We start from the raw sequence: 27,731 nt of genomic DNA on the forward strand, positions 1-27,731 counted from the left end.
TCCTTAATCCTTAAAAAATCCCTTTGGCCCATCCGACCAAGGTTTCTATTTATCCACATTCGGCCAATATCCTTCTAAACTTTTGCTGTCTATACAGCTGTTCAAGTGTCTTTTAAACATTGTTAATTTACTTGCATCAAGCACTACCTCTAGCAGCTTGCTATATATGTAAGGAACATGTTCCGGGTATCTATCCAGTGAGAGGAAGGAAGAAATAATTCCAACATTCCGGCCCGAGATCCTTCATCAGTCCATGGGTGCTGCTCGACCGGAACTCCTCCAGCATTTTATGTGCGTGTTACTCTGGATTTCCAGCATCAGCAGAGTCACTTGCGTTGCTGATTTTACTTTAGATTTTAAGCATTTGGATCTGTATCTTTGATTACTCTGAAATTATTTCGATGCGGAGAGCTGTTATGGATCGTTATTTACCACCTCGTTATGTTTTATTCCAGGTTACAGAGAAGGCTTCCTGTGGAAACGAGGGCGAGACAACGGTCAGTTCTTAAGCAGGAAGTTCATTTTATCCGAGCGGGAAGGTGTCCTGAAGTATTTTAACAAACACGATGTAAGTTCACAAGTTGACCGCCTGTGGGGGTCGAAAAGCCCTTGTCAGTAGTATGATGAAACATTAGGTTAGTTGGGGCGCCATGGTGACATAGCGATGAGCGCGACACTGTTACAGCTCGGGCCATTGGAGTTTGGAGTTCGATTCCAGCATGGCCTGTGTGGAGTTTGTACGTTCGCCCCATGACCGCGTGGGTTTCCTCCGGGTGCTCCGGTTTCCTCCCACAATCTGAAGATGTATTGCTAACATAGGCTAAGTTCAAAGTTTGAAGAATATTTATTATCAAAGTATGTATACATTATACAGCCTTGAGTTTTGTCCCCTAACAGGCGCCATGAAACAAAAATGTTTTCATGAAGCAAAGTATGCAGCAGTCCCTAATGTCCCCTTGATGCAGTAATCTTGCTCTGAGGTCTTTAGTTTTATTTTCCAGGGACTGCACATTCTTTAGCAGGATTGTCGGAGTGAGGGTCTAAAGCCTGTATGTTTCAATCTTACTTGCCGCCCAGCACACTTCCCTCATTTCCTTTTTCTTAAAGGAGAACTGCACTTGCGACCTGAGTCTGCAGTCTGGGTTCCAGTGACTTTGAGAACATCATAATCAGCTCAAAAGCTTGCACCTAGGGATCTCATTGAGACCCAGCAAATATTGAAAGGCCAGGATAGACTGGACACAGAGACAATGTTTCCAGTAGTGGGAGAGTTCCAGAACCCAAAAATGCAGCTTCAAAGCACAAGCCTGTCCCTTTAGAAGAGACATGAGCAAGAATTTTTTAACCAGAGGTTGGTGAATCTGTGGAATTCATTGCCACAGATGTCTGGAAGCCAAGTCATTTGGGTATATTTAAAGCAGAAGTTGATAGGTTCTTCATAGGTAACATAATGCATTGTGGGTTATATGCAAAAGTCTGTAAAAGTTAAAACTAATAGAAAAGAAAACACGGAGCTGGGAATAACTCGTGTGCAATCTTAGTTTTACTTTAAGTGAGACGCAAGTATGACTTGGTAGCATCATGATGCAAACCTTTTACGTACTTTTCCTTATAGTCCGTAACGCATTATGTAAACAACAAACAATATATTTACAATATTACTTAAATATTACTGAAATATTAAATACACGAGGAAGCTGGCAAGAGAATGGTGGTTGAAAGGTAAAATAAATCAGCCATGATCGAATGGTACAGCAGGCTTGATGGGCTGAATAGCCTGAATTTGCTCCTATGTGTTTTGGTTTAGTTGTGAAATTTATTTTCAAATAATTAATCTGGAATAAAATGCTACATATGGTGACCCAGAATAAATCCATCTGGTGCACAGGCAGTCTTTCAAGAAGGAAATTTGAAGTTTTTACCTGGTCCTTACCTTTGAGATCCACCTCCAGGTCCATGGTACTGTGGCTGACCCGACGTACCTTCTGAAATTGTCCAACAAGCCGTTCAGTGGAAACTAAATCTTCAGTGAGGTTATTACCCCTCAACCATCAGTCTCCTGAATCAGTATGGATAACCTCACTCACCGCAACACTGAACTGATTCCATAACCTACAGACTCACTTTTGAGGGCTCCACAACTCAAGTTTATTTACTTATTTCTTTCTTTCTTTTTTTGTCTTGTAATTGTACGATTTGCCTTTTATGTAGATTGGCTGTCGATCTTTGTGTGTAGTTTCTCATTGATTCTGTTGGCCTACTGTGAATGCCGGCACGAAACCGAGTTTCAGAGTAGTGTATGGTCCGTCATTAAGGACCCCCATCACCCAGGTCATGCCACGTTCTCGTTGTTACCATCAGGAAGGAGGTGCAGGAGCCTGAAGACACACGCTCAATGATTCAGGGACAGCTTCTTCCCCTCTGCCATCTGATCTCTGAATGGAGATTGAACCCATGAACACTACCTCACTACTTTTTTATTTATAGTTTTGCACTACTTATTCAATTTAACTACATATATGTATATAACTGTAATTCATGTTTTTTTCTATTATTATGTATTGCATTGTACTGCTGCTGCAAAGACAACAAATTTTACAGCATATGCCAGTGATATTAAACCTGATGCTGACATAGAGTATGTGTACTTTGTTAATGAATTTATTTTGAACTTTGTCTTGAAGAATGAAGATAAAGCATAGTCATGGAGAGAGAGAGAAAGAGATATGGAAATGGGTCTTTTGCCCACTATGTCTCTGCTGATCAAGATCTGCCCCTTTTACACTAATTCGACTCTCACTTAATTTCCTCCTCCATTTTCATCAACTCCTCTCCATGTACCATCCTCCCTGATTCCCATCACTCACCTGCATTTGACTGATAATGGATCCAGGTGAATCCCAACATATTGATGCATTTTGCAAAGAGGGCGCGATGCCAGCTATATTTCATTAGGGGTTAGAGGAGGAATGCTATGTCACCGAACACACTTGCACATTTCTACATATGTACACAGTGGCTGCATTCTGACTGGCTGCATCACTCTCTGGTATCAAGGGGCCGTCGCACAGGATCGGAAAAAGCTGCAGAAGGTTGTAAACTCAGCCAGCTCCATCGTGGCACGAGCTGCCCCAGCATCCAGGACACCTTTAAAGACAATGCCTCAGAAAGGTGACGTCCATCATTAAGGACCCTGATCATCCCTTTCTCATTGCTAGTAATAAGGAGGAGTTCATGAGTCTGAAGACTCACACTCAACATTTTAGGACCAGCTTCTTCTCCTCCACCATCAGGTTTCTGAATGGAAAATGAACCCATGAACATTTTCCCCTCTCCTTTTGCACTACCTATAACCATATAACAATTACAGCACAGAAACAGGCCATCTCGGCCCTTCTAGTCCGTGCTATTGAATTTATTTTTTATATATACTTATTTCTATTCATTTATATCTGCATTTGCACAGTTTGTTGTTCATTGATCCTGTTTACAGTTACTGTTCTATAGATTTGCTGAGTATGCCTGCAGGAAAATGAATGTCAGGGCTTTTTGTGGTGATAGGTACTGTGATAGATTTTACTTTGAACTTCAAACTTGATTGTAATTTATAGTTTTTTATTATGTATTATAATGTACTGTTGCTGCAAAATAAAATTCACGCACACAGTATGCCAGCGATATTAAATTTGATTTTGATTCTGATTCTTAAGAATCTCGGCCAGAAATGTAAACTATTAACCTCCGTCCATAGATGGTTTGAGACCTGCTGAGTTCCTCCAGCGTTATGTATGTGTGTGGCTCAACATTTCCACCATCTGCGGAATCTCTTTCAGTGCCAGACCCAGGATTTAAATTATGCACTTTATAAATAAGTACAAGTTACTAATAGGGCACATTACATTTTTATGGGACTAGGCAGGATTATAGTCTGGCACAGAGTAGATGGGCCAAAGAGCCGGTTCCTGTGCTACGAGGGGTGATTGATAAGTTTGTGGCCTAAGGTAGAAGGAGTCAATTTTAGAAAACCTAGCACATTTATTTTTCAACATAGTCCCCTCCTACATTTACACACTTAGTCCAGCAGTCGTAGAGCATACGGATCTTGGACCTCCAGAAAGTGTCCACAGCAGGGGTGATTGATAAGTTCGTGCCCTGCGGTAGAAGGAGATGAGTTATACAGCTCTCGTTACATGAACATGCAGTTCAACTCTTTGATTATGCAGAAAGTTTGAAGTTAATAACTCATCTCCTTCTACTTTAGGCCATGAACTTATCAATCACCCCTGATGAGTTATTAACTTCAAACTTTCTGCATAATCACTCAAACAGTTGAACTGCATGTGTATGTAACGAGAGCTGTATAACTCATCTCCTTCTCCCTTAGGCCATGAACATATCAACCACCCCTGCTGTGGACATTTTCTGGAGGTCCAAGATCTGTACGCTCCACAACCGCTGGACTAAGTGTGTAAATGTAGGAGGGGACTAGGTTGAAAAATAAATGTGCTCGGTTTTCTAAAATTGACTCCTTCTACCTTAGGCCACAAACTTATCAATCACCCCTCGTATAGTGCGCTATGACTATGACAGTATTAGGTATTTGGGTGGGAGGGGTATGGAAGACTATGGTCCAAGTGCAGGTTGATGGGACTAGGCTGCAAAATAGTTTGGCACAGACTAGATGGGCCGAAGGGCCTGTTTCTGTGCTGTAGTGTATTGCTGTGTTCTATACCTGATCACACTCTCGAGCAGAAAGCCAACTCTTGGTTAGAGTTTGCAGAGAATTATGTGGCTGTTCCAGAGCAAGCAGGATTGGAGACGATTTTGAACCTGTGCCCAGTGTCTCAGACTCAGAGGGTGTAGAAATCCCTCCTGTTTTGCATGCACTGGGCAGTTTCATTGCTGAATCCTGTTTCTGAAACGTAAACAATAGCAAGCTGCAAGCATTTCTATGTTTATTGTATGTACAAGATACACAAATTCCTCCCCCTCCATTTTTGCATCTCCCTGTGATAAGGAGTTTATTTGCCTGCGAGCCCTAACTGGACTCACCTGTGCCATTGAACCTGGAAGCCAGGCATTCATTTGTAGAGGAGGATCAAAAATACTGCAAGTAGTCACAGGTATACAGCACAGAAACAGGCCCTTTGGCCCAAAGAATAGCCGAGCAGAGTCAATGGGCTGAATGGCCTAATTCTGCTCCTTTGCCTTACGGTCCAACTCATCCATTCCAACCAAGGTGTCTGTTGAACTAGTCCTATTTACCTGCTTTTGATCCACAACCCTCAGAGTACACCTTGTCATTCTAGGGGACCGCTCCAATTGTCTTGCCACAACAGGAAAGAAGCTGTCCTTGACCCTGGTGGTACGTGCTTGCTGACTTTTACATCCTTTTTCCCAATGGGTGAAGGTAGAAGGTCCAGATTATACTGGCTGCTTTACTGAGGCAGTGGGAAGTATGGATAGTCCGTGGATTGGAGGCTGGTTTCCTTGACATGCTGAGCCATGTCCACAACTCTCTGCAGTTTCTCACAGTCATGTGCAGAACATCTGCCCTACCAAGCCCTTAGTTTATCATGGATTCTATTGTATTTCTTTAAATTCTTGTAAATGGCCGTTAGAAAATAAGTCCCAAGGTAATATATGGTGTACATACATATTTTGATAATAAATTTACTTTGAACTTTGCTGCATCCAGGTACAAACGCTTTCTATGGCCTACCAATGAAAATTGGAAAGAAGTGGTGCATTATTTTTGAATGCAAATGTTTAATTTTAAAAATAATTGAATCTAGGAAGGTTTCAGGCTGAGACCCTTCATCAGGATTGCTGCAGTGTGTCCTGATGAAGGGTCTTGGTCTGAAATGCTGACTGTTTATTCATTTCGATAGATGCTGCTTCTCCTGCTGAGTTCCTCCAGCATTTTGTGTGTGTGTTGCTCTGGATTTCCAGCATCTGCAAGAATCTCCTGTGTTCAGGAATATGGGAAAGTCTGTTCAACCCCAGCACGAGTTTGTCAGATTTTAGATGTTCTGTGAATCTGTGCTGAACTTCTATATTTTATCTGTCCTTCAGGCAAAAGAACCAAAAGCCATTCTAAGGCTGGAACAGATCAATGCCACCTTCCAGCCAACAAAAATAGGGAATCCAAATGGATTGCAAATTACATATTTAAAAGACAACAGCACGAGGAACATATTTGTCTATCACGAGGATGGAAAGGTAGGCTAATGGAATTATGCAAATAAAATAATTATAGTCGTGATACAAGTAGTCTGAAATTATATTTATGCTCAGCTTCAAGCGGACTTTCATAACCACAAAAAATTCTGAGGAAGCAACACTTTCGAAAAATTTGCTGTCCGGTGAAATTTTAAAACAGATCCGGGGGCAGCACGATAGCAAAGCGGTTTGCGTAACCCTATTGCCGTGCCAGTGACCTGGGTTCAATTCCGCCTTTATCTGTGAGGAGTTTTTACGTTCTCCCCATAATCGTGAGTGTTTCCTCCGGGTACTCCAGTTTCCTCCCACAGTCCAAAGACGTACATTTAGGGTTAGTAAGCTCTAAGTTGTTTCGTTGGTGTAGGAAGTGTGGCAACATTTGCGGGCGGCTGCTCGTACATTTCTCACTGATGCAAATAATGCATTTCACTGTATGTTTCAATGTGCATGTAACATATAAAGCTAATCTTTATCTCTGTACGGTGAGCACTTTACTGTTTACATTGCATGCATTTTGAATTATATTTTATTAACTTATTTATGTTAATAATTTGTTGTGTGTTCTGTGGGTGGAATATGTTTAGTGGGTACACCATGATCCGGAAGAACACTGCTTTGTTTGGTTGTATGGTATGTACAATCAGATGACAATAAACTTGAACTTCATATTGGCTGTTTCCTTTTTTTGTAATTTATTTTTTATTGAATTTCATCATCAAACAAACATTTCCACAAGATGTATTTCCACTAGCTGTGTGATATGCAAAGAATTGATCTGAGACGACACAGTAGTATTGCAGATAGAGTAACCGTATTGTAACCATATAACCGTATAACAATTACAGCATGGAAAAAGGCCATCTCGGCCCTTCTAGTCCATGCCGAACTCCTACCCTATCCTAGTCCCACCAACCTGCACTCAGCCCATAACCCTCCATTCCTTTCCTGTCCATATATCTATCCAACTTAACTTTAAACGACAACATCGAACCTGCCTCAACCACTTCTGCTGGAAGCTCATTCCACACAGCTACCACTCTCTGAGTAAAGAAGTTCCCCCTCATGTTACCCCTAAACTTTTGCCCTTTAACTCTCAATTCATGTCCTCTTGTTTGAATCTCTCCCACTGTCAATGGAAAAAGCCTATCCACGTCAACTCTATCTATCCCCCTCATAATTTTAAATACCTCTATCAAGTCCCCCCTCAACCTTCTACGGTTGTGGTGCCAGTGAGTCAGTTCAATCCTGCTGCTGTCCAGTAAGGAGTTTGTACGTTCTCCCCTTGACTGAGTGGTTTTCCTCCTGGTGCTCTGGTTTCCTCCCACATACAGGTTAGTTGGTCACATGGGCTCAGGCGTACTGGGTCTGTTACCATGCTGTATCTCTAAATACTAAATACAAGAATTTATGGAGGTATTTTTGCAGGGAGCTGTTAGAATATGAACGCTGCTGATAGATTTTTTCCGCGATCTAATTGTCAATTTTTTGACATATTTTCTTTTCTTGCTGGCGGTTTGATGTTTATTTTTAGAAGCTTTTTGTATGGTGCATGGCTCCGGGGTTGAACATCTAATGGTTTTTTTTCTCACTTTTCCTGCTTAGTAGGTTTTTTTTGTTATCACAAATCTTTTTTCAATCTTTAAGATAATGTCTTTTTTTGAGACATTGTAAGTGTTGTTACTTCAATGTACTCGTGTTATTTCTTTTGTATAATATAACAATAAAAAGATTTGAAAAGGAAGAATATGAACACGCTTTTTATTTTGAAATTGTGTTGCTGGGATTTTTGTAAATAGTCGGTAAGTGTGGATTGTGTAGTGAATGTGGGTGGGAATCCGCATCTGTGTCCACTTCCACATCTTCAGAACTGTCATATTTTCTGCAGGATTAGTCAGAGACACAACTAGCAGATTTTCCAGGAAGAAGCATCAATCAGGTCAGGTTTTAGTCAATAAGAACGGCATTGGTCAATATACCAGCTGCTAACCTCCAGCGGTATGGCAAATACTAGCCTGAACTTACAGCAGTCCTTTGACATGGTTTTAGCTCTGCAAATTGCACCTCTGCCCCGACCAGCAACGAGCTGCCTTCTGAGCCACAGCGGACTTCCAGATAGAAACAAAATCTGGAACCGGGACCATTTTCATTGTTGGGAATGCACCCTGCATTCTCCAAATCTTTTTAGTAACGTTCCAAGTATTAGCAAGAAGTAAACTAGCTCTTGCCACATTTCCCTGATAGTTTTCAAGTTCAAATTCAAGTTTATTGCCTTCAAACATATAAGCGTATACAGCTAAAAGAAACAATGTTCCTCAGGGACCAAATCATATCAAGTTTAATTGGCATTCATGGATACAACCTCGGGGGCCAAGGTGCAAAAACACATGCACATTCACAGTAACAAGAAAGGGAAAAATAGAACATAGTCACTTAAGAAAACAGATTTTTAGTCCAAGTCCCGCAAGTTGATGACTCCAGGCAGTCCAGCCTGTAATTCTACCAATCCAACACTGGAGGGCAGCACCAATGGGAGAGGCCATCCCCAACCGAGCCCTGGCAACGTACTACAACACAAGCCCGTTGCTTGGGGCCTAGTCCTTGCTACAACCGAGGCAACACTGCTGCCTCTCTGCCTGTCTCACCACCAACCAAGGGAAACAGGCCTACATCAATCAGTGTCCAACAGGATCCTGCGATTGCAAAAGAAACATCCAAGACAGTCATTCACGGTTTCGCTATACGCCACCTTTGCGCCAACTTGAAGGCACCAACTCCAATGCCACTGAGTAGCAGGTAGCGACATGGTCTGCACCCAGGTTAGCTCTTCCAAACTGAATCTGGCTCCCCCCAGCAGCCCGACAGCCTGTCTCAAATCCCTCAGCCCATGGACTGACTCGAATCCCTCGCCCAGTGCACAACACAGTACATATATCACATACAGCACATAAAAGAATAGGAACAGATAATAGTGTATTCTGTGGATCTACAAAGTGCATATGCAACATATAGTTAAATATACAACAGTATATTTATAGTTACCAGCACTGTCATGAATAATGTGTACTGGGAGGTAACAGGGTGTTCAGAAATCTCACAGCCCAGGGAGAGAAGCTGTTACCCAGACGAACTGTCCTTGTTCTTATACTGCGATATCTCCTGCCTGATGGTAGGAGGTCAAAGAGACTGTGGGACAGATGGGAGGGGTTCTTGACAATGTCCAGAACCTACAGACTCACTTTCAAGGACTCTACAACTCACGTTCTCATCTTCTCTTTGCACATTGGTTATTTTATTATTTTATTTTTTTAATTTATTCATTTACGGGATGTGGGCATCGCCAGCTAAACCAGCATTCATTGCCCATCCCTAGTTACCCTTGAGAAGGTGGCACTGAGCTGCCTTCTTGACGCGCTGCAGTCCCTGAGGTGTAGGTACACCCACAGTGCTGTTAGGGAGGGGAGTCCATGATTTTGACCCAGCGACAATGAAGGAACGGTGATATGTTTCCAAGTCAGGATGGTGAGTGACTTGGAGGGGGATTTCCAAGGGGTGGTGTTCCCAGGTATCAGCTGTTCTCATCCTTCTGGATGGTAGTGGTCATGGGTCTGGAAGGGGCTGCTTTAGGAACTCTGATGTGTTATTGCAGTGCATCTTGTAGATAGTACAGACTGCTGCAACAGTCCGTCGATGGTGGAGAGATTGGATACTTGTGGAAGGGGTGACAATACGTCTCTGTGGTTTTTCATTGAGTCCATTGTATTTGTCTTTTCTACTGTTAATCCTTGCAAGAAAATGAATCTCAGGGTACTATGTAGTTACATCTACATACTTCGATAATAAATTTTGTTTGAACTTTGTTATTTGTTTTTTTATTATTTGCATGGTATGTCTTTTGTGGTTGTTTGTCACCAAACTCCGTAGAGAGTGCAGTATGCTGACGACTGTGCTCTTGTGGCCCATACTCTGGAGGATCTTCAGACTATCCTTGCTGTGGCGGTGAGAGCGTACAGCAGGATGGGGTTGACTGTCAATACCACCAAGACAGAAATGGTTTGCCAATGGAGTACCAGTGTCCCACCCACTCTACCTGCCTTCACTGTTGGTGATGAAAAGCTGTCAGTAGTGCCATCTTTCAAATATCTGGGGAGCATTCTCTCTGAGGATAGCGGCATTGACAACGACATCCAGAGCCGCATTAAACAGGCATCATCTGCCTTTAGGAGACTTTGGCATAGAGTCTTTCAGAACAGGAGCCTTCATCCCTCACAAAGGTCACCGTATACCAAACGGTCTGTGTCACCACCCTCCTTTATAGCTGTGAAGCTTGGGTAACCCACAGCCGTCACATCAAGTCCTTGGAGTGCTTCCACATAAGCTGCCTCCAGCACATCCTGGGAATTCCCTGGCGTGAGCGGGTGCCTCACACTGAAATACTTGTAAAGACCAACTGCAGAAGTATTGAGGCCATGATCACCCAGCATCAGCTGCAGTGGCTGGGGCACGTGATAAAGATGCCCCCATGTCGGCTACCCTGCAGAGTGTTATACGGTCAGCTACATCATGGTCGACGCTCAGCTGGAGGGCTGAAGAAGCGCTATAAGGATCAGATGAAGGATGCTTTAAGGAAGTGCAAGATCAGACCCGAGGACCTGGAGGAGGTTGCTGCTGACCGTACCACTTGGCGACAGCTGTATAGGGACGAGGTTCATATTCTGAAGATGGAAAGAACAACCAGAAGACAGCAGAAGAGAGCCAGGAGAAATGCAGCCATGGCTGCCACCACTACCACATATACGTGTCCCACCTGCAGTAGAGCTTGTGGGTCCAGGATAGGACTGTAGAGTCATCAAAGATCTCACCGTTAAAGGAGTGGACATCGTCACCGGATTTCGATGGACAACCGAAGAAGATGGATAGTTTTCATAAATCCTATCGTATTTCTTTATTTTCCTGTAACTATCTGCAAGAGAAAAAGAATCTCGAGATAGTATATGGTAACATTCGTACGTTGATAATAAATTTATGTTGAGCTTCACAATCTTATTTGATGTCCTGCTCTGTCAAAACCAACTCTATCAGATACTCAGCGCGGTAGTTTTCCTGACCAGCAGAGTTGCACAGTTGGTTTAATGTATGAGGACGTTTGATGGTTCTGGGCCTGTACTCGCTGGAGTTTAGAAGAATGAGGGGGATTGTCATTGAAACATCGAATATTGAAGGACCTAGATAGAGTGGACATGGGAGGATGTTTCCAATAGAACTGAACTTTATTGCCCTTGCTCAAGACAATGAGAATACAGAAACAGATCTCTACAAAGCACGCGGTGCGGCTTAATTTAAAAAAATCCCATATATACATGCAACAAGTGACTTTCATAGTCCATGACATTTAATGGCTGTTGGCAAACTGTGACATAGTATTATTCAGCTGCACAACAGCCCTCGGAAGAAGCTGTTTTTCAGACTTACTGTCTTGGCTAAGATGTTTCTGTATCTCCTACCAGATGATCAGACAGTGTCTGGAATGGGATGGGTCTTTAATGATGCTATTTTTAAGTGTCTTTAAGTGCCGCAGGCTCTGAGAGTTGTAGGTTCAGTAGTCCAGTAGTTAAGTCCCAATGATGTGCTGTGCCATCCTAATCACCCACTGGAGATAACGAGCACCAAACGGCGCAATATCAGAATAGAGGGATGACCCTTTAGAACAGAGAGGAGGAATTTCTTTAGTCAGAGGTTGGTGAATCTGTGGAACTCATTGCCACAGACGGCTGTGAGAGCCCAGTCATTTGGGTATATTTAAAGCAGAGATTGATAGGTTCTTGATTAGTCAAAGCATCAAAGATTATGGGGAGAAGTCGGGAGAATGGGGTTGAGAGAGATAATAAATCACCTATGATAGAACAGCGGAGCAGACTGGATGGGCTGAATGGCCTAATTCTGCTCGTATGTCTCATGGTCTTTTGTTTGACTGCCTTGTTTATGATGAGCTAAAAATGGTTGTGCTTTCCTTTCCCTGATAGGAGATTGTTGACTGGTTCAACGCAATCCGAGCAGCGCGCTTCCATTACTTACAAGTGGCGTTCCCAGGAGCCAGTGATGCTGATGTAAGTTTTTTGTTTAATTTATTCCCTGAAGTCTAGTTCACTGTCATCTGCACAAGTACATGTATGCACAGGTGTGATGAGAAACTCTCAAAAAACAAAAAAAGTCCATTCTAGTGCAAAGTGGTCATAAAATACTGCTATACTTAAAACTTCACTTGGTGATCCTACCTTTTCTCTTTGGAGGAATAAAGGAATTTATTCCTTTATGGATTTGTTTCAAGAAGATTGATTGATGTCCTTTGAGAAATTAGTAACTAAATACTTTCTTTCATACTCACACTTTTGGCAATATCTTCAGGTTAGACATTTTTTACAAGAATATTTAAGTAATTTTCCATATATACAAGATTCTAACCTGTTAGACATTATTTTAAAATGAACCCTTTAGTGAAAGGTTTTATTGGGAAAATTTATAATTTACTATTACAACAGGATAATTATCCTCTATTTAAGATTAAGCAAGATTGGGAAAGAGAGCTTAACATGACCTCGATAACAGAGGATTGGTTGCGAATTTTGAAGTTGGTTAACCCTTCTTCAATTTGCGCTAGTCATTCTTTAATTCAATTTAAAATTGTACATCGTTATTATTTGACAAAGGAGAGACTGTCTAAAATATTTCCTAATGTTAATAGTCAGTGTGATAGATGTAAAACTGAGATAGCTACATTGACACATATGTTTTGGTTGTGTTCTGTATTGAAACAGTTTTGGAAATCTATTTTTTCTACTATTTCTAAAGCTTTAAAAATTAATTTAAAACCTAATAAATTGACAGTTTTGTTTGGTATAATTCCTCAATATATTCATGGTGTTACGTACCCCGTAACTGGGTTGCCAAACCAGCAGAAATGGATCACTCAAGTTGGAGTCTGGATTACTAGAACTGAGAAAGTTTTATTAAAGAAACAAGTAACACAGTACTCTAATCAAAAGGATAATAAATGCAACAGTTCAGCAATGATAAACACACATGTACACAGAATTAAGATAACAGGATCAATCAAGCTCTATCGTTGTCTAGGGGTAAATGACCAGTTTCAAAGTGACGCAAAGTTCAGTTCAATTTAGTTCAGTTCAGTTCGCAGTAATCGCTGCCGTGGCGATGGACAGTGGGGGGAAGGAGAGAGAGAGAGCAAAACGAATGAATATTCAAAACGGCTTCCACACAGACCTTCGATATTCTTCGCAGTCAGCTTTCGTGCGAGCCCTTTGTGATGTCATCTGAGGTCACCGACCGTGACCCCTCCGTTTCCAGATATGATCGTTTCTCTGCGGTAACCTGGCACCCAGGCAAGGGTGGACACACACCAGGTTCCCGCCGATCGTGCCTTTCCACCCTGTGCGTCTATGGCTTGATCCCACGATCAGCCGTCCAAAACTTCCCACCGACTTGTGGGAGACGCACCGCTTCCAGGGTCTCGTTACCTCGGGGTGTAGTGTGTGTGTTGCCTTAGCGAACCTGTCCCTTTTTATCCCCCTGCTGGGGTATCGCCTGTCCATCACTTCAGACAGTTCCGGGTTCAAAGGGGGAGCCGATCTTGACAGCTCTCCTTCCGTTACTCTCTCCCGTCCCTTCATTAACATCTCCAAATGCTGCTCCATTGTTTTCCTTATCTCTCTTTCTCCTGAAGACAGGTGGCAGACCAACTGCTGATCCTACTGGTGCCAGCCCAGGCCAGCTAACATCTTAATTTATGTGTATTCTCGTAACAATGGTATTTCTATATCAGACCAACATGTAATTGCATTTGTTACATTATTGGCCAGAAGGGCTATTTTATCAAAATGGAAAGATGCTTCTGCTCCCACTTTGATACAATGGTTCTCTCAGGTGATGCTATGTCTTAGTCTGGACATAAGTTGAACTTTTGATCCTCGATTTGACTTTGAGAAAAGTTGGGGCTCTTTTGCCTGCTACTATCATTTGATTTGAGTTAGTTAAGATGGTCCCCTTCTGATTCTTGGGTATATGGATTTGGTTGGCAGATTGATGTCTTTTTTTTTATAGAAGCTTGTATGGCGTATAGCTCCGGGGTTGTGCTCCAAATGGGTTTTTTTTTCTCATTTTTTTTTGTTAGCTGGGTTTTTTTTTGTTTTAGTTAGTAGGGGTTCTTTTTTCCTTCTTTTTCCCAAAAAAAAAGCTTTAACATTTTGTTTTTTTTAAAATTATTATTATTGATATACTGTTTAGCTTGGTTAATGGTTTGACTCTTATTATACATATTGATATATTGACTTGATTATTTTAATGTATTTTTTTGTTGAAAATACTGCTATGCTGAGACAGTGATTAGCGCGATTCAAGAGCCAAGTGGTTGGGAGGGAAGTAGCTGTTCTCGAACGTGGTGGTGTGAGATTTTAGGATGTGGAGATCATTGTTAAATCCGGCATTTATTCTCATCGTAACTGCCTTTCAACTGATTGACATGCTGAGTCACTTTTGATAGCTATTAGGAGTCATCTGCTACCAAGATTAATGGGTTGGACCGAGGTGTGGAGTTACATAGGCCGAACAGGGTACCAGCAGTGGCTTTCCCCGTGTGAAAGTATCTGGACAGATTGCATCATGGTCTGGTACGGCAATGCGATTGTGCAGAGGCTGCAGAGAGCAGCGGACTCGGTTCAATACATCCCATCCCTCCACCCCCCCCAACACACTTCCCGCCAATCTCCTTAAAATTATGCCCCCCTGTGTCTGCCAGTTCCATCCTAGGAAGATGTCTCTGGCTTTCCACTCGATACATCAAGTAACCTCTCATCTGGTTTTCCACTGTGATAGACAAACTAGTATATTTTTCACTGTACCATCTGATGTCTAGCAAGTTTTTCTAGGACATAGTTGTATCGACCTTTAAACACACTCTAAGGTCAATCTAACCCTTCCCTCTCACGCAGCCCTTCTTTACACACCACCACTCTGTGTAAAGAACTTACTCTAACATCCCCCTTATTCTTTCCTCCAATCACCTTAAAATTATGGCCTCTCGTATTAGCTATTTCTGCACTGGGAAAATGACTCTGGCTGTCTACTCGATCTATGCCATTCGTCATCTTGTATGCCTCTGTCAAGTCTCCTCTCATCCAGTTTTCCACTGTGTTATCATCACTTAACTAGTTAAACCTAATTAACTGGCCGAAGCTTGGAATTCTGCCACTCCTCAGTTGTCATTGTCGTAAGATGTGAGTGATCACGGTCTCATGACCATGATTGTTCTTGGCAAATTCTTGTAGTAAATTTTCCTACAGTAGTGGTTTGCCATTGCCTTCTTCTGGGCAGTGTCGTTACATCTGGGTGACCCCAGCCATTATCAATATTCTTCAGAGACTGTCTGCCTGGTATCGGTGGTCACCAGGACTGGTGATCTGCATCAGCTGCTCGTACGACCATCCACCACCTGCTCCCATGGCTTCACGTGACCCTGGTCCGGGGGGGGGGGGGGGGGGAACTCGGCAGGTGCTACGCCTTGCCCAAGGGTGACCTGCAGGCTAGCAGAGGGAAGGAGCATCTTTCACCTCCTTTGATAGAGGCACATCTCAGAATCAGAATCCTTTATTATCGCCAAGTATGTGGACACATACAGGGAATTTGATGCTGGTTTCCCTGAGCTCTCGCTGTACAGAATCAAAAGCAAACAAAACAATAGTGCAAATAATCGTGAACTATATACAATGAGGTATACCTGTGTATGTACAGGTGGACTTGGTTTATAATAGACTAAAATTCAAGTGTTCATAAGACTGATGGCATACGGAAAGAAACTGTTCTTGTACCTATGTGTCCTGGCATACAGTGATCTAAAGCGCCTACCAGAAGGAAGGAGTTGGAACAGGTGATGTCCAGGGTGTGATGGGTCTACAATGATCCTGCTTGCTGGCTTCCTGACTCTAGATGCATATAAGTCCTGGATCGAGGGCGGCTTCACACCAATAATCCTTTCCGCAGCCCTGACGGTTCTTTGGAGTCTATTCTTGTCTTGTTTGGTAACTGATCCAAACCAGACAGTGATGGACGAACAGAGAACAGGAATCTCCACCCTACTCCTCATTATATAAATTAAACAGCTCAAATAATTGTGAAATTAAAACTAAAATGCCAAGTACCTCTCAACGCCATTCTCCTGCCTTTTCCTCATAACCTTTAACGCCCTTATTAGTTAAGTACTTAACAATGTCCACATCAAGTATACCCAACAGTTAGGTGCATAAGGTTGTAGGAGTGAAAGTGGACAGCCAGTGCCCTCTTCTCAGTGCAGCAGTGACTAACACCAGAGGACACCCTTTTAAAGTGAGTGGAGTTTAGGGGAGATGTCAGGGGTAGTTTTATTCTAACACAGAGAGTGGAAAGTGCCTGGAATTCCCTGCTGGCAGTGGTGATAGAGACAGATACAATTGGGACACTTAAAAGAATTTTAGATAGGCACATGGATGTAAGGTAAATGGAGGGAAGGGTTAAGTACGTAGGCAGGCAGAACATTGTGGGCTGAAGGAACCGTATGTTTGATCTTTCATCTCCTGGAAGAATAATTAATGCTGATTTTCTTTGTTTAATCTCAGCTGGTGCCAAAACTGACCAGGAATTATGGGAAGGAAGGATATATGGAGAAAACGGGTCCAAAGGTTGGTGAGACTTCCCATGCCATTGTACCTTTGGATATTTGAGATGTTTAATAGTTTACACACGGCTTGATTATACATTTCTAAAGCCTCTATTGTTTGCATGTCTCCTCGCAGTGAATTATCGGGTCAGGAAAACAGCCTCTCTTTTTCTCATCCATGCAGGCTTCACCCAACATTTTAGGGACGGCTTCTTCCCGTCGCATTTCTGAACAGTCAATGAACACTCCCTCACTAGTTATTTAATTTTATATTTCTTTTGTAACCAGTAATCATCAAGAAAGCTCTTCACTGGGTCCCAGAAGGGCGGAGGAAACACGGGAGACCAAAGACAACTTGGTGCTGTACTGTAGAGGCAGAAATGAGGACCCTGAACCACACCAGGGGCATAATAGAGAAGATGTCCAAGGACAGACAGAGATGAAAGTCCTTCATTGCTGCCCTAAGTACCCGTGGTGTAACAGGCAGTAACTGGTCATTATAATTTGTCCCATGATTCGACTGGAAATGAACTGGGGGGAATTGTTGGGCAATAGGCCTGTTCCACAGCGTATCTCAATAAATAGAAAGAATTAGGCCATTCGGAATTACTTCACCATTCCATCATGGCTGATTTATTATCCCTCTCAATCCCATTCTCCTGCCTTCTCCCCATAATCTTTGATGCCCTTACTAATCAAGCTCCACTTTGAGTATACTCAATGACTTGGCCTCCACAGCCATTTGTGGCAATGAGTTCCACAGGTTCTACTTGCAGGGTACCCCCGGGTTGTGTTGGTTGTTAACGTAACGTAAAAGGTGCGTTTCAGTGTTTGTTTTGATGGACATGTGGGATAAAGAAGTAAATGTGAAATGATGGATTATCATCGTCTCTCAGCGCAGAGGGGACTGGCTACCTCGCCCAACCTCTTGGCTCCACCTAGTGGCCAGTGTCGTTCAGGTTCCCAGTGAGCAACATCCCGTCTGCTGGAGGAACACACGTCTGATAGGCCCGAAACCTCGACTGTTTGTTCCTCTCCAGACATGCTGCCTGACTTGCTGAGTTCCTCCAGCGTTTGGTGTGAGTTGCTCAAGATTTCCAGCACCTGCAGAATCCCTCATGTTGATAATTATTTTAGGGACTGCAGAATAACCAGCAAATTTCTACAGATGCACCATGGTGAGCATGATTGCATACATGGACAGCATCGGAAAAAGCTACAGAGGATTGCAAACTCAGCCGGCTTCATCATGGGCACTAACCTCCCCACTATCAAGAACACCTTCATAAGCAATGCCTCAAAAAGGCGGAATCCATCATTAACGACATGCCTTCTTCTCTTTAGAGAGGAAGTATAGGAGCCTGAAGACACTCAACATTTTAGGAACAGCTTCTGCCCCTCCATCATCAGATTTCCAAATGGAAAATGAAGCCATGTACACTTCCTCACCTTTTGCTGTACTAATTTAATTTGATTTACATATTTCATATCTCTTATTATAACTCATAGTGTATTCTTTGTACTGCTGTCACAGAACAACAAGTTTCATGACGTATATCAATGGTAATAATTCTGATTCTGAGTAACTTTGTACATCTATTTTTATGCATACTCAGACCAGCAGTTCTAACCGTGTTCTCCATTCCCCAGCAAACAGAAGGGTTCAAGAAACGATGGTTCACATTAGACGACAGGAGGCTGATGTATTTTAAAGACCCGCTGGTAAGTTTTCAGAAGCACATTGCGTTATAATGCTAACCTGGAGTGCTGTTGTTCTTTGGCATTCCTGCTGCTCAGTTCTTCCTTCCAAAAGAAAAAGCGTTTTTCCTTCTCACTCAGAGGGTGGTGAGAGTGCAGGACAAGCTGCCAGTGGAAATGGGTTCAATTTCAGCACTTAAGGGAAATTTGGAGAAGTCCATGTACGGAAGAGGTTAAGGTTCAGGTGCAGATTGATAGGACTGGGCAAAATAATAGTTTAGCACAAACTTGATGGACCGAAGGGCCTGTTTCTGTGTTGTAGCACTCTGCGACCATACTACACTTACATGGATTTTAAAGTGCAAACCAGCCTTCTGGATTGTGTAGAATGTGTTCTCTCTTGGTCCAAGAACATAACCTACACCATCAAGAAAGCTCAACAATGCCTCTATTTTCTAAGAAGGCTGGACTTTGCATATCAACACATACACCCTTCTACAGATGCGCCGTGAAAAGCCTCCTATCAAGCTGCATCACTGCCTGGTACGGAAACTGCACTGCAGTGGACAGGAAGGCTCTGCAACTGGTAGTCAGAACTGGCCGACGTATCACTGGCCCCAGCCTACCCGGCATCAAGGACGCATATTCAGAAAGGTGTGGGAAAAGGGCCAGCAATATCGTGAAGGATCCCACCCACCCTGCTTATGGACCGTTTGTCCCCACTCCCATCAGGGGGGAGGCCATGCAGCTTCTACACCAGGATCACCAGACTCAAAATCAGTTACTTTCCCCAAGGGGTAAAACTGATCAACACCTCCACCCACCCCTCCACACCCCAACCCCCACTACTTTATCATTTCCTGTCAGTCACCTTCTGTATACAGGCACTCCTGTGTCTAGCGGCACTTTACGGACAGACAATCAATCTACCTATGTCAGCTATTTCATCTATTTATATTTACTGTGTTCTTTATCTTACTGTGTTTTTGATTTTTGCTGCATATGATCTAGAGTAACAATTACCTGTATTTCATTCTCCTTTACACTTCTGTACTGGAAATTACTTTAAACAATCTTTCGGTGTGGGTGCCACCAAAATTAATTTTACCTGGTAGCACACAAAATGCTGGAGGAGCTCAGCAGGTGAGGCAGCATCTATGGAGAGGAATAAAGAGTTGACATTTCGGGCAGAAATACTTCATGGATTTCTCCAACACTTTCTCCACTTTCTCCAACATCTGGTAATTTCTCCCCCTTCTCCTTCACACTTTTCCTATTCCTGCTCGACCCGCAGAGTTCCTCCAGCATTTTATGCGTGTTGCTGAATATTTTCAATATTTTTTGTGTTTATAGGTAACATTTATTTTGGTTCAAAGTAAATTTATTATCAAAGTGTGTACACTCTGTAGCCACTTTATTATGTACATTCAATAAGGTGCCTCATAAAAGACTTAAAAAGATAAGGATGCACAGAGTTGGGGTTGATATATTAGCGTGGGTAGAAGATTAGTTAAACAATAGAAAGCAGAGAATAGGGATACATGGATGTTACTCTGGTTGGCAATCAGAGGTGAGCGGCGGGCCGCAGGGGTTGTTGCTGGGCCCACAACTGTTCACATACGCATTAATGCTCTGGAAGAGGGGACCGAGTGTAATGTGTCTAAGTTTGCTGATGATACTAAATTGAGTGGAAAAGCAAATTGTGCAGAAGATGCGGAGTCTGCAGGGAGATATAGATAGGTTAAGTGAGTAGGCAGATGGAGTACAATGTTGGTAAATGCGAGGTCATCCATTTTGGAAGGAAAAACGGAAGAGCAGATTATTATTTAAATGGTAAAAATTGCAGCACGCTGCTGTGCAGAGGGGCTTGGGAGTGCTTGTGCATAAATTGCAAAAGATTGGTTTGCAGGGTGCAGCAGGCTATCAAGAAGGCAAATAGCCTTCATTGCTAGAGGGATTGAATTTAAGAGCAGGGAGGTTATGCTGCAACCGTACAGGGTACTATGAGGCCGCACCTGGAGTACTGCATGCATTTCTGGTCTCCTTACTTGAGGAAGGGTATACTGGCTTTGGAGGCAGTGCAGAGGAGGGTTGATTCCAGAGATGATGGGGTTAGACTATGAGGAGAGATTGAGTCACCTGGGACTGTAGAAACCATAGAAAACAGTAGAAAAACTACAGCACAGAAACAGGCCTTTTGGCCCTTTTTGGCTGTGCCGAACCATTTTCTGCCTAGTCCCACTGACCTGCACACGGACCATATCCCTCCATACACCTCCCATCCATGTATCTGTCCAATTTATTCTTAAATGTTAAAAAAGAACCCGCATTTACCACCTCGTCTGGCAGCTCATTCCGTACTCCCACCACCCTCTGTGTGAAGAAGCCCCCCCAATGTTCCCTTTAAACTCCCCCCCCCCGCCTCACCCTTAACCCATGTCCTCTGGTTTTTTTCTCCCCTTGCCTCAGTGGAAAAAGCCTGCTTGCATTCACTCTATCTATACCCATCATAATTTTATATACCTCTATCAAATCTCCCCTCATTCTTCTACGCTCCAGGGAATAAAGTCCTAACCTATTCAACCTTTCTCTGTAACTGAGTTTCTCAAGTCCCGGCAACATCCTTGTAAACCTTCTCTGCACACTTTCAACCTTATTTATAACCCTTCCCGTAATTTGGTGACCAAAACTGAACACAATACTCCAGATTTGGCCTCACCAATGCCTTATACAACCTCATCATAACATTCCAGCTCTTATACTCAATACTTTGATTAATAAATGCCAATGTACCAAAAGCTCTCTTTATGACCCTATCTACCTGTGACGCCACTTTTAGGGAATTTTGTATCTGTATTCCCAGATCGCTCTGTTCCACTGCACTCCTCAGTGCCTTACCATTAACCCTATATGTTCTACCATGCTTTGTCCTTCCAACATGCAATACCTCACACTTGTCTGTATTAAACTCCATCTGCCATTTTTCAGCCCATTTTTCCAGCTGGTCCGAGTCCCTCTGCAGGCTCTGAAAACCTTCCTCACTGTCTACTACACCTCCAATCTTTGTATCATCAGCAAATTTGCTGATCCAATTTACCACATTATCATCCAGATCATTGATATAGATGACAAATAACAATGAACCCAGCACTGATCCCTGTGGCACACCACTAGTCACAGGCCTCCACTCGGAGAAGCAATTCTCTACTACCACTCTTTGGCTTCTTCCATTGAGCCAATGTCTAATCCAATTTACCACCTCTCCATGTATACCTAGCGACTGAATTTTCCTAACTAACCTCCCATGCGGGACCTTGTCAAAGGCCTTACTGAAGTCCGTGTAGACAATATCCACTGCCTTCCCTTCATCCACTTCCTGGTAACCTCCTCGAAAAACTCCAATAGATTGGTCAAACATGACCTACCACGCACAAAGCCATGTTGACTCTCCCTAATAAGTCCCTGTCTATCCAAATGCTTGTAGATTCTGTCTCTTAGTTCTCCCTCCAATAACTTAACTACTACTGACGTTAAACTCACCGGCCTATAATTTCCCGGATTACTTCTCGATCCTTTTTTAAACAACGGAACAACATGAGCCACTCTCCAATCCTCCGGCACCTCACCTGTAGACAGCGACATGTTAAATATATCTGCCAGGGCCCCTGCAATTTCAAGACTAGTCTCCTTCAAGGTCCGAGGGAACACCCTGTCAGGTCCCGGGGATTTATCCACTTTAATTTGCCTCAAGACAGCAAGCACCTCCTCCTTTTCAATCTGTACAGTTTCCATGATCTCACTACTTGTTTCCCTTAATTCCATAGACTTCATGCCAGTTTCCTTAGTAAATACAGACGCAAAAAACCTATTTTAGATCTCCCCCGTTTCCTTTGGTTCCGCACATAGCCGACCACTCTGATCTTCAAGAGGACCAATTTTATCCCTTACAATCCTTTTGCTCTTAATATACCTGTAAAAGCTCTTTGGATTATCCTTCACTTTGACTGCCAAGGCAACCTCACGTCTTCTTTTAGCCCTCCTGATTTCTTTCTTAAGTATTTTCTTGCACTTCTTATACTCCTCAAGCACCTCATTTGCTCCCTGTTTCCTATACATGTCATACAACTCCCTCTTCTTCTTTATCAGAGTTGCAATATCCCTTGAGAACCAAGGTTCCTTATTCCTATTCACTTTGCCTTTAATCCTGACAGGAACATACAAACTCTGCACTCTCAAAATTTCTCCTTTGAAGGCTTCCCACCTACCGATCACATCCATGCCAGAGAACAACCTGTCCCAATTCACACTTTTTAGATCCTTTCTCATTTCTTCAAATTTGACGTTCTTCCAGTTCAGAACCTCAACCCTAGGACCAGATCTATCCTTGTCCATGATCAAGTTGAAACTAATGGTGTTATGATCACTGGAACCAAAGTGCTCCCCTACACATACTTCCGTCGCTTGTCCTAACTCGTTTCCTAACAGGGGATCCAATATTGCATCCCCTCTAGTTGGTCGCTCTATATATTGATTTAGAAAACTTCCCTGAACACATTTTACAAACTCTAAACCATCTAGGCCCCTCACAGTATGGGAGTCCCAATCAAATATATGGAAAATTAAAATCCCCTACCACCACAACATTATGTTTCCTGCAGTTGCCTGCTATCTCTCTGCAGATTTGCTCTTCCACTTCTCGTTGACTATTGGGTGGTCTGTAATACAATCCCACTAATGTGGCCATACCTTTCCTGTGTCTCAGCTCCACCCATAAGGACTCAGTAGACAAGCCCTCTAATCTGTCCTGCCTGAGCACTGCTGTAATATTTTCCCTAACAAGCAATGCTACTCTCCCACCTTTCATTCCTCTGCCTCGATCACATCTGAAACATCGGAACCCTGGAATATTAAGCTGCCAGTCCTGCCCCTCCTGTAGCCAAGTTTCACTAATTGCTACAACATCATAATTCTACATGTCAATCCACGCCCTCAACTCATCCGCCTTCCGCGCAATACTCCTAGCATTGAAATATATACACCTCAGAAGATTTTTACCATCACTCACAATCTTTCTATTAGTGGATTTGCTTGAACTTTTAACATCATTTATTTTCACCCCAGCCACACTGTCAGCTCTGGCACACTGGTTCCCATCCCCCTGCAAATCTAGTTTAAAGCCTCCCCAATAGCACTAACAAACCTCCCTGAAAGGATATTGGTTCCCCCTGTAGTTCAAGTATAACCCGTCTCTCTTGTACAGGTCCCACCTGTCCCAGGAGAGGTCCCAATGATCCTGAAATCTGAAACCCTGCCCCCTACACCAGTTCCTCAGCCACTTGTTCATCCTCCAGAGCATCCTATTCCTACCCTCACTGGCACGTAGCACAGGTAGCAATCCTGAGATTACCACCCTTGAGGTCCTGCTTTTCAACTTCCTACCAAGCTCTCTATACTCACTCTCCAGGACCTCCTCACTCTTCCTTGCTATGTCATTGGTATCGATGTGCACCACGACATCTGGCTGATCACCCTCCCACTTCAGAATGTCATGCAATTAATCAGAGACATCCTTGACCCTGGCACCTGGGAGGCAACAAACCATCCTGGATTCTCTGTTACGACCACAGAACCTCCTATCTGTACCTCTAGCTATCGAGTCCCCTATCACTACCACTCTCCTCTTTTTCCACCCTCCCTTCTGCACTGCAGAGCCAGACTCAGTGCCAGAGACCTGACTGCTGCAGCTTGTCCCAGGTAAGTCATCCCCCGCAACAGTATCCAATGCGGTATACTTGTTGTTGAGGGGAATGGCCACAGGGGAACCCTGCTCTGCCTGCCCTTTCCTCTTCCCTCGCCTGACAGTGACCCAATTTCCTGTCCTCTGCTCCTTTGGCGTAACTACCTCCCTGTAGCTACTATCTATAATCTCCTCATTCTCCCGAATGATCCGCAGGTCATCCAGCTCCTGCTCCAGTTCCCTAACGCGGTTTGTTAGGAGCTGCAGCTGGATGCACTTCTTGCAGGTGTCGTTGTCAGGGACACCAGAGAGCTCCCTGACTTCCCACATCCTGCAAGAGTAGCATTCCAACATCCTGCCTGGCTTCCTCTCTATGCTAAAACTTACTGGAACCTACCCTGGCCTCTGCCTGTTCTCGCCGAAGCCTGTTGAGCCAAAGCCGTCCCACTCTGACTCAGTCCACTCCAACGATGGCCGCTATATATGGTGGTCTGCTTTTAAACCTTAGCGCACTATGTCACGCGCCTGCGCAGTGCAGACCCTTCTCCCCGAGCAGTGTTAAAAAAAATGACTTTTTCTACCCGATTTCTTCACTCCCTTCTTCTCAGCTGCTTGCTTCAACTGGAATGGAACTCATGGAATTCAGAAGAAAGAAAGGAGATCTTACAGAAATATATAAAATTGTGAAAGGGATAGATAAGATAGAGGCAGGGAAGTTGTTTCCACTGGTAGGTGAGACTAGAACTAGGGGACATAGCCTCAAGATTTGGGGGAGCAGATCTAGGACGGAGATGAGGAGGAATTGCTTTTCCCAGAGGCTGGTGAGTCTGTGGAATTCTCTGCCCAATGAAGCAGTGGAGGCTACCTCAGTAAATGTATTTAAGACAAGGTTGGATATATTTTTGCATAGTAGGGGAGTTAAGTGTCATGGGGAAAAGGTGGAGATGAGTCCATGGCCAGATCAGCCATGATCTTATTGAATGACTGAACAGGCTCAACGGGCCAGTTGACCTACTCCTGCTGCTATTTCTTATGTTCTTATATTCCTGTGTTCTTACGTACCTCCTGTACCTAATAAAGTGGCCGTTGAATGTATGCCCTTGGGCGGCTTCTGCTGTCACCCATCCACCTCAAGATTCAACATGTGCATTCAGAGATGCTGTTCTCCACACCACTGTTGTAACGTGAGGTTATCTGAGTTACTGTCACCTTCCTGTCAGCTTGAACCAGTCTGGCCATTCTCCCCCTGACCTCTCTCATTGACAAGGCATTTTCACCCACAGAACTGCTGCTCACTGGATTTTTTTTTGTTTCTCGCAGCATCCTCTGTAATCTCTAGAGACTGTTGTGTGTGAAAATCCCAGGAGATCAGCTGTTTCTGAGATACTCAAACCACATCATCTGGCCAACAATCATTCCACAGTCAAAGTCACTTCGATAGCATTTCTTCCCCATTCTGATGTTTGGTCTGAAAAACAATTGAACTTCTTGACCATGTCTGCTTGCTTTTATGCACAAAGTTGTTGCCACATGATTGGCTGATGAGATATTTGCATTAACAAGCAGGTGTGCCTAATAAAGTAGGCACTGAGTATCTATGTCACCCATATGCTTGAAATTCATTGTCTTGCAATAGAACAAAGAAATATAATAGAATCAGTGAAAATCTACACACAAGGACTGACACACAGCCAAATGTGCAAAAGAATACAAACTGTGCAAATACAAAATATTAAAAATAATAACAATAATAACACAAATAGATAATAGTAAGGTTTTGGCTTCACTTAAGAGCTAGAGAACGGTAGAGAGAAAGAAAACTAATTCGTGTTGCCTTGTTGCAGGATGCCTTTGCTCGGGGTGAGGTGTTCATTGGCAGCAAGGAGAACAGCTACAGTGTCTTAGACGGTCTTCCACCAACCATCCAAGGAAACCACTGGCAATATGGAATCACCATAGTAACCCCTGACAGGAAGTTCCTGTTTGCATGTGAAACTGAGGACGAGCGGCGAATTTGGATGGAAGCTTTTCAGAAAGTTATCGACAGGGCAATGTTGCCCCAGGAGTATGCAGGTACGGTAGCATAGCGCTATTACAGCACCATTGGGTTCAATTCCCAACGCTGTCTGCAAGGAGTTTGTACGTTCTCACTGTCACCACGTGGGTTTCCTCACAGTGCAATGCAACACACACACACACACACATACACACACACACATACACACACACACATACACACACACAATACAAAAACACATATACACACATAAACACATATACACACTCATACACATATATACACACATACACAATACATGCAAAAACACATACACACACTCCTAAACACACACACACAAAATACAAAAACACATATACACACACACACAAAATACAAAAACACATATAGACACATAAACACATATACACACTCATATACACACACACAAAATACAAAAACACATATACACACACACAAAATACAAAAACACATATACACACACTCATAAACACACACCCATTCATTCATACACCCACTCATACACACACGCACACACACAAAATACATGCAAAACACATATACACACACTCATAAACACGCACCCACTCATTCATACACCCACTCATACATACACACACACACACACACACACACACATACACACAAAATACATGCAAAACACTTATACGCACACTCATAAACATGCACCCACTCATACACACACACAAAATATATGCAAAAAATATGCAAAAACACACATACATACATACACACACACACACACACACACACACACACACACACGCACGGAGGAATTTGGCAGGCAGCATTTATGGAGGTGATGAAACAGCCAATGTTTCAGGCCAAGACCCTGCCTGTCCTGCTGAGCTCTTCCAGCATTTTGTGTGAGTTGCTGAAGGTTTCCAGCATCTGCAGAATCCCTCGTGTTTATGATCTGTGCTCCAGTTCCCTCCCTCATTCCAAAGCCGTACGAGTTGGTGGGGTAATAGGCCGCATGGGTGTAATTGGGTGGTGAGGTCTTGTTGGGGGCAGAATGGCTTGTCACCGTGCTGTGTCTCAAAACAAGTAACTGACAAATGGAGTTTTGCACAGACATTGAGCTGGCGCACACAAAGTGCAAACCAACCACATAATCTTGCATTTATGTCAGGCCTTTAATGTGAGGAATATTCCGAGGCGACTCTTCACAAGGTAGCTGTCAATCAAAATTCGACACCGTGGAACCGAGGTGATAGTGGGACTGGTTAGCTCGGCCTGGTGGGTAGGTTTGAAGTAAGGCCCAGAGCGAAAGAGGGATTGTGTTTGGGAGGAATAGGGGGTATGATCTGTGAGATTAAACATTTGGGCAGTCA

At 43.3% G+C, this 27,731-nt stretch overlaps 1 protein-coding gene across 1 annotated transcript in view; it reads left to right on the forward strand.

Moving 5' to 3' along the window:
* LOC134352127 (arf-GAP with dual PH domain-containing protein 1-like) overlaps window positions 1–27,731 on the forward strand; it is a 210,242-nt gene that overhangs the window by 176,170 nt on the left and 6,341 nt on the right. Inside the window, exons 5-10 of the mRNA XM_063059348.1 lie at window positions 456–568; window positions 6,076–6,222; window positions 12,243–12,326; window positions 16,884–16,946; window positions 18,575–18,646; window positions 26,204–26,432. Coding sequence (XP_062915418.1) covers window positions 456–568; window positions 6,076–6,222; window positions 12,243–12,326; window positions 16,884–16,946; window positions 18,575–18,646; window positions 26,204–26,432 — 708 coding nt within the window. The remainder of the gene's footprint in view (window positions 1–455; window positions 569–6,075; window positions 6,223–12,242; window positions 12,327–16,883; window positions 16,947–18,574; window positions 18,647–26,203; window positions 26,433–27,731) is intronic.

This window comes from Mobula hypostoma, chromosome 9, assembly GCF_963921235.1.
Source record: "Mobula hypostoma chromosome 9, sMobHyp1.1, whole genome shotgun sequence".
In the NCBI taxonomy this organism is placed as follows: domain Eukaryota; kingdom Metazoa; phylum Chordata; class Chondrichthyes; order Myliobatiformes; family Myliobatidae; genus Mobula; species Mobula hypostoma.